The 7,961-nt window shown below is 41.4% G+C and overlaps 2 protein-coding genes across 9 annotated transcripts in view; one reads left to right on the top strand and one right to left on the bottom strand.

Annotated features, from left to right (window-relative positions):
- The window catches only part of TSPAN11 (tetraspanin 11), a 281,179-nt gene extending 276,546 nt beyond the window's left edge, over positions 1–4,633 (top strand). Inside the window, exon 8 of the mRNA XM_025192157.1 lies at positions 4,550–4,633. Coding sequence (XP_025047942.1) covers positions 4,550–4,573 — 24 coding nt within the window. The 3' untranslated portion in view covers positions 4,574–4,633. The remainder of the gene's footprint in view (positions 1–4,549) is intronic.
- The window catches only part of TSPAN9 (tetraspanin 9), a 294,276-nt gene that overhangs the window by 7,098 nt on the left and 279,217 nt on the right, over positions 1–7,961 (bottom strand). For all 8 annotated transcript variants that reach the window (XM_025192148.1, XM_025192151.1, XM_025192150.1 and 5 more), the window contains 2 exons: positions 6,689–6,880; positions 3,880–3,954 (listed from right to left, as the gene is read on the bottom strand). In XM_025192148.1, the coding sequence (XP_025047933.1) occupies positions 3,880–3,954; positions 6,689–6,880 (267 nt within the window). The remainder of the gene's footprint in view (positions 1–3,879; positions 3,955–6,688; positions 6,881–7,961) is intronic.

Raw genomic sequence — 7,961 nt, 5'->3', positions numbered from 1 at the left:
CCTGCTTCACCAAGATGGTACTTGACACACAGGAGAAGTAAGGGCTTTCAAATGGATCTATTTATGTTGTGGGGAGGGTGTCAAAATTTGAGTGTCCAACTTTGACATTGATTTTCTAGGGTGCTGAGTTCCTGAAGAGCCCATTGACTTTAGCATTTTGACTCCATGGTGGGGGAAGTAGCTTAAGGCTGATATGCAAATTACTAGACACCTCTGAAAAAGTTGGTCTGAGCAACTGGCCCATGATTAGACAGCAGAACAATGAAATTTATGAGTAGAAGGCAGAGTAGATTTGTATCTTATCGGCTCCAGCTGCATGTTACATATATTACTCAAATAACTGCTTAAATGCACAATAAATTTAGACCAGCCACACATGCAAAGTAATTATCATGCAATTAACTGGTTAATCACGCAATAAATTTAAATTGGCCACACATACAAAGTAATTATTGCACCATAAAAATAACTATCCAGCTATCGGTGTGAGTGTGTGTGGGTGTGTGCACATGACTGTATCTATATATATATCACAAGTTTCATGGGCTGAATCTCACTTCACCAGAAACCTGAGTCCTAATGTTTAACAACCTCATTTCAACCTTGGCTTTAGGGGTGCTATTACAGGTTACCTTTACAAATTTAAATATGTGGAATGTCCTGCTTCACCAAGATGGTACTTGACACACAGGAGAAGTAAGGGCTTTCAAATGGATCTATTTATGTTGTGGGGAGGGTGTCAAAATTTGAGTGTCCAACTTTGACATTGATTTTCTAGGGTGCTGAGTTCCTGAAGAGCCCATTGACTTTAGCATTTTGACTCCATGGTGGGGGAAGTAGCTTAAGGCTGATATGCAAATTACTAGACACCTCTGAAAAAGTTGGTCTGAGCAACTGGCCCATGATTAGACAGCAGAACAATGAAATTTATGAGTAGAAGGCAGAGTAGATTTGTATCTTATCGGCTCCAGCTGCATGTTACATATATTACTCAAATAACTGCTTAAATGCACAATAAATTTAGACCAGCCACACATGCAAAGTAATTATCATGCAATTAACTGGTTAATCACGCAATAAATTTAAATTGGCCACACATACAAAGTAATTATTGCACCATAAAAATAACTATCCAGCTATCGGTGTGAGTGTGTGTGGGTGTGTGCACATGACTGTATCTATATATATATCACAAGTTTCATGGGCTGAATCTCACTTCACCAGAAACCTGAGTCCTAATGTTTAACAACCTCATTTCAACCTTGGCTTTAGGGGTGCTATTACAGGTTACCTTTACAAATTTAAATATGTGGAATGTTATGCCATCACAAAGTTAAAGGTTTCAGGACAGTCACTGGTTAAAGCTTTATGCCAATGGCTTTCAACCTGTGGTCCACAGACTATGTCTGAGAGGTCTGCAAAAAATGATGATGATCAATCAAAAGTACAGGCAGTCCTCAACTTAAGACGTTTCAAATTACAACAAACAGCACTTATGATGCTTATAAATTGACAACCCGTTTCGACTTTATGATGTCAATTTCGACTTTACAACACTTGATCCAACACAAGGCCACACCAGCAAACAAGTTCGCTGTGTCGCCCATCTCCCTGGAGAACATCTGACAAGAATCCTTCAAAAAGTCCAACCAAGAGCCCTTCAAAAAGTCCAGCAAAGTCACCTCAAAGAAGTCCTTCCAAATCAATATGATTGCTGTTTACAATTTAAATACATTCAGGTAGCTATATTACTCATTTATAATTGATTGAGTACAAAATTCTGGTTATTTTTGGTGAAAATAGAGTATTGGGCCTTGGTTCAGGAACCAATCCCTCCTTTATAACATTGTTCCTATGGGAAAATCAGTTCCAAGTTCCGATGCTTCAATTTAAGACGCAGTTTTCAGGAACCAGTTGTGTCGTAAGTCCAAGTACTGCCTGTATGTGAATACCCACACTTAAAATTTAAAGTACCTTCAATCAAAATGTCCAAAGGGGTCCACACCTGCATTTGAAAATTTTTAGGGGTCCACAAATGAAAAAAGGTTGAAAACAGCTTCTTTATGCCATCTCAGATCTGCACAACTGTGACTTGCCACTAGAGTGCTTGGCTAGCAGGGGCATGGATAGGATCCAGAACTCTGGGGTGGTAGACAAAAGGAGATGGGGGCTTGTAGCTCAGAGGTGGAGAAGCCGGCATGGGGGCTGTGACTTGGTCAGAGAAGTGTAAAAAAAAATAGACTGTCTGAAGTGAACTGAGTGGGGGAGAGATAAAGAGAAGTAAAGAGAAAGGAGTGAAAAAAATAGAATAAACAAATTAAAAAACAAGTTCTTGCAGGTGTTTCACTGAATTGGAACTGGGGTAGGGGGGGAATTAAGTTAGTACTCATAACAGAGCAGAACTGAGACCCAGCAGGCTTGGTGCATGCCACATGGCAGCAGCAGCTGGGTTAGCAGTCACACTAGGGAAAACTTGGGAAGTAGCGGGCTCATTTCATGCCACCCCAGGGCAGAGCTGAGACCCAATACTACGGAGGCTGCTGCTGTTTGTACAGAGGTGCTAGAGCATGTAGCAAACCAATGAGATGACTTGCACCTGGGTGCTCAGAGCAAGCAGCAAATTGATAACCTGAACCTGAGTGCTCAGAGTGGGCAGCGTCACACCCCTGGTGACAGGAAAGGGTGTTCTCCTGTGCCCAGCACCACGCCCTGGGCAGTATAGTTCAGGAGGGCTGATTTGCCCACAGAGCAGAGGAATGGGAAGGGCTGAGAATGATGCATCCTGTGATGCTTAAGGAATGGAAGTAGAGCATTTTATCTCCCTGCAGCATACTAACAATGCCCTGGAATGATTAGGTAAAAACAGTGCATAAACCTCGCCCTAAGTGCCATGAACCTAAAAAGTTTAGAAAGTACTTATCATGAGTTAATGCCCTTCAATCGGGGCCAGATTAACCCTCTAGTGGGCCCCAGGCAAATAAACTCGAGGGCCCTGAGCTGGTCGAGACCCTCCTCCCCACCCCGGTGCTACTGCCCACAGGAAGTGGGGCTCAGAGCTGCCACTAGGAAGCAGCTGCTGCAGCAGTGAGGCCAGCGGAGGGGAGGGGAAGGGAAGAGAAAGGGAAGGGAGATGGGTGGGTGGGCAGGGCCATTTGTGCTGCTGCCGCAGAGGGAAAGACTGGGGTCCCCCACAGCTCAGGGTCCTAGGCATGTGCCTAGTTTGGCTGTGCCTTAATCCGGCCCTGTCTTCAATGGGTGAATGCTCCAATTTTAAGTGCTTCTATGATGTTTTAAAGGTAACCTGTAACATCACCTTAGGTTTCATCAAAATCATGTTTACCCAGGATCACTGTCATGGTTCTAAAGTTTTCAGAAAACCTGGTCAGAAATACATATCGAGGTGAGCTCAGGTTCTGAGACCTGTCCCTGCTCCTGTTCAACTCCGTCCCCAGTTTATCAGACACACTCTGGAGCATGAGGATTTTCCAACCTCTTGTGTCTTCTGGGTCTTCAAGTCACTCCTGCCCCAGACTGTTCCAGGGACCACACTCTACATTAGGCTATACATGAGGCAACCTACGGATCTACTCCCCGGTTCCTACTGAATACCTAGTAGAGGTCCTAGACTTTGGATTCAGCTAGAAATTTCTCAGTTCAGCAGTTTTTGCCTATACCCACACAGGTAATCCAGCCACCTGCTTTCCTTATTGGTTTCAGCCAATGTATAGGGGAGAGAAATATAAAACGAAGATCACAAGGTAGGAATGATTTCTGCTGTGAAAAGCGAGAATAATCGAAGCATCTTTGTTTAGCAAAAATCAAACAAACCAATTTAGCTGCTAGACCTGATAAACTAATCTACAAGGCATATTTGCTTACCTTGTCCATATAAACAAAGAACAGGATTAGTAAAATCAGTTCTGCCAGGAGAATTATCAGCAAAACGATGAAAAACTAGAACAAAGGAAAAACAAGGCATGTGTACACATTGAGTAAAAAACAGGTTCAAACAGGCTAACTAAATGCTAGCAGGCTACACAGGCCAGCTTCAGTGTGCTGTTCTTTCCATACATGTAAGAGCACAGTGATGCTGGCAGGATGTGGTACAGGCAATCCTAACTGGTTTGCCCCAAAATCCGAATTATTTTCCAATGGTAATGGAAAGGAAAGGATCACTTTCAGCTCCTAAGCCTACAGAGCACCTTGATATATGCAGCATATATGTCACATCACATTTACACTGATGAACTATCCCTTCTGCAAATAATTTATTATACATTTAGTACTCAAAACACATTGCACAGCTTTATAGGCATCTTAAAGCATATATATCAGGCAGGTAATATTCAGAATATTGCTATACATTTTTTCAAAAAGTTTGTGGTGGTCTGTGAAATTCCTAGGTGTATATCCTTTATTCCATCAAGTTCCCCCAAACCTGCTGCACAATATGCAAATTAATTTCCAATTATGAAAGCACGTGAATAATCATTTAATCTTCACAACTTCTGCAAATCTTGTATTTCTCTGGTCTTTCTATTTTCATTAGATTTCAGAGCCCAAACACTCATGAGAGCTGGGACTGTATCCTATTGTCGATCTTCATTCTGCTAAGCACTAGAAGAAAAGAGCCTTTTTTTGCATCAGTCATGTCACACTGGTTTTACCTCTTGCCCTTGAGGTTCAGTGGGACCTGGCTCCAGAAATCAGCCAGCACCTGCCTTGGTTTATTCAGCAAAGCAAGCACAGAATCAAAGATAAATTCCACCTGGTACAAGAACAACTTCCCAGAAGATAAGCTTTAATTGTATTTGATTATTTCTTGGTGTCACTGCTTTATTAATTTGTAGCTTTTAAAAGCAGGATGTTGAAGTCCTTTTCATATCTTTTTTTTCCAGTAAACACATTCAACCAATTAGGGTTTTCTTCCCCCATTATAAACTCCAGCATTTTTTCACTACTTTTTGTGACCACTAGAGGTCTCTAGTGTACCAGCAATATAGTCACATGAGTATGTAAATCTCTTTGTTACAACTGAGGCCCTTTAAACTTTTAATAGGACAACAGCAAAGGTCTTAGCCAAATACTGACATTTTCCATAAAACCTAGTATGGATAGAATTTTTTGTTTCTTTTTGATTTATTTTGATTTCAACAATAGGACACTTAGTAAAAACGTCAATATTTTCGTGCTGGATTTTTGGTTGTAGCTGTGTTGGTCTAAGGACATAGGCAGGCAAGGTTCTTTGGGTAGGTGTGATATATTTTATTAGACCAACTGAGTGGTAGATACGATATTTTTTATTACACTGAATCTAATAATTTTTCTAATAACCAAAAATTTTCATGCAGCATGGGATGAGAAACATAAGCAACAGCATTGTGTTGGTCATAGAACTGCTGGGTAAAATGAACCTGCCTATAGTATATGTGGCATATGAGCTAAACAAAATACAAAAAACAATAACAAGCCTAAACAGGGACAATTAGATCTACTACCCATCCTCTTCTGTTCCCCTCTACCAGTTTTAATAATTTGAGGTGATGATAAAGCAAAACAGTAAAACTTCCTTTCTTTTTAAAAAAATAATGCATCTTAATAAAATTGTATTTGCAATATCATATGATAATATACGACTGAGCCTCACTGACTGATGAACCTTAAATGACTTGGAATCTGGCTTCTTCAAAAGACTGTCTCTTTCCTCCCGGAGCAATACTACACTTCCAATCAGCAAAATGAATCTCGATTCCCTCGGTTTGAACAGGAATGGGATGCTGGCAAAGCATTTTCAGTGCTTTGTCTCTGGAATTCACTCGGAGGTTAGGTCCACCAGAGCCCAGAACAATTTGAGGTCAGATTCTGCCGGTATGTAACCTCAAGGCAGATTCTGCTGGAATCCAGAACAGTTCCTTTTTGAGGCACAAGGGTTTCTTTTTCCAGGGCATCAATAAATGTCAATAATCTTCTCAGCTTTTCTAGGATGATCTAACTTTTCTACAATGATTCTTCTAATAGAGACAGAAATTCAGAGACAGACTGGTGATTTGGTAGCTGGCTAGGCTTAACTGTCCTTTGGGAATGGTTCCTGATTTGTATTTCATATTTAACTTACTGTAATGCACAGAGAAGGAAGCAGTTGATAAATCTAAATAAATATACCAGCATTGTCCTTTCACGGGCACAGTGGAAAACTGGTTAAGGGCTCTTGTTACAACTCTGACTTGTGAGTTCAAGCCTTGCTCTGGACTCAAACCAAAGGCTGCCCCCTGTTGACCTTGCTATATGTAAGTGCCTGGTCATTCAGCCTGGAGAATTAAAAGCATGCAGACGTGATGCTGGTCACATCACTTCCCTTGTGGGCTGCTGCCTAAGAAACTGGTGGGCCCTAACCACCCTAGTTGAGTGGGCCATTGGGCTTGGATGGACCTTTACCTGATGTCCTTTCAATAAATCAAGCAGTGACATAATTTACTACATAACAGCAATATCCCACTTATAGCATCTTTCAAACGCCCAATAGAGTTTGTGAAACAACCCCTGCTACAGAATTCCAGATGCTGACTTAACCAGCTATCAACATGTCATTCTCTAGTAAATTTTACAGGGTCTTCCAAACAACCCTTTTTAAAATAGAGAGTGAATCAGGGTTTAGTACACATATAAAAGTTCTGTATTGGTGACTTACACTCAAAAGGAGGCACTTGTTTTCCTTGATAGCACCCAGGCACCCCAGGAAGCCGGTCACCATTATGACTGTACCAATGGCGATGACAAGGTTGGCAGCGGAAAGGGATGGGAAGCTGGGAGAGAACGTGGCAAAGTTTCCTTGCGACACTGATAGCCATATCCCCACGCCCAAGAGTCCACAACCACATAACTGCAGAGAGAGGGAGAGATTCCAGTGTTAGAAATATAAAAATGCCATTTATGTCAGTTTGTGAGGAAGGAAGAATTTCTCAGGTGATAAAACTCAATTTTAAGTGATCCACGGTAACACTCATTTTTTGGTTCTAAAAAACACCTTTTTGGTTCTAAAAGAAAATGGAATTAAATTTGCTTACCCACAGTATTGTCTGATGCCAGGTTATAGCTCAAAGCACACACAGTGCAGAGCATCCTCTTTTTTAAGAAATAATGAGCAAGCCCCACTATTGCCTCTGCATAGATGTGCAGCCACATTCCCTGGCCCAGGGAGAGATTTCTGTCTCCCCTTCTGCCCAGTGTCTGGTCCTGCTACACAGGCCTGTGTGACATCACAATTGCTTCCTGTGTTTTATGCCTAAAAAAATCAGCTTCTTCAGTGGGTGACTTCTGAGGCCAAACTTGGAATAATTTGTTCCAGGAACAGAAATCTGATTAATTCCATGGAAAACATAAAGCTGTTAATTAATAGATAATTGGGGAGTCTTTGTTTTTCACTTTTTAAACAATTTTTATGTCAGGTTCAAGAAATGAGCCTCTTCATCCCACCCACTGAGCGTGTCTGGATACAGCAGCCATCTCCAAGTGCTCAGGAAGCTGATAGTGTAACAATAGTCATTTTACTGTGGATATAATAACCAGAGTTATTTTATTGCACTTTGAAAATGGCTGCCCACAAACCCTCACATCAAATGTCTCCCTGAGTGCATTTGGGATGGAGAAGCAGAGCGGTTGGTCATTGAAACACATGCATCTTTCTGCAGTACTTTTCCTCTCACTGAAATCAAAGCTGAAATTCCCATTTGGCTTCAGTGAGAGAGAACAGGATCAAAGGGAGCTGCTCGCCTGCTCACCCCACCTCCAAATCCCTAGAAGTGATTTGCTGCAAATCAATCTCTGATCATTGCAGAAGGAAAACATTCTAAATGTTCATTACACTGATGAACTAGTAGGATTGGTGTTTATCTGTCAGCTACAGCAAGGTACCAGAACTGTATTAACCATTAAAAGAGCTCCCTTCCCACCCATCCTCTGTA

The sequence above is a fragment of the Alligator sinensis genome, unplaced genomic scaffold (genome assembly GCF_000455745.1).
Source record: "Alligator sinensis unplaced genomic scaffold, ASM45574v1 scaffold224_1, whole genome shotgun sequence".
In the NCBI taxonomy this organism is placed as follows: domain Eukaryota; kingdom Metazoa; phylum Chordata; order Crocodylia; family Alligatoridae; genus Alligator; species Alligator sinensis.
This window is presented reverse-complemented; position numbering and strand designations above follow the sequence as displayed.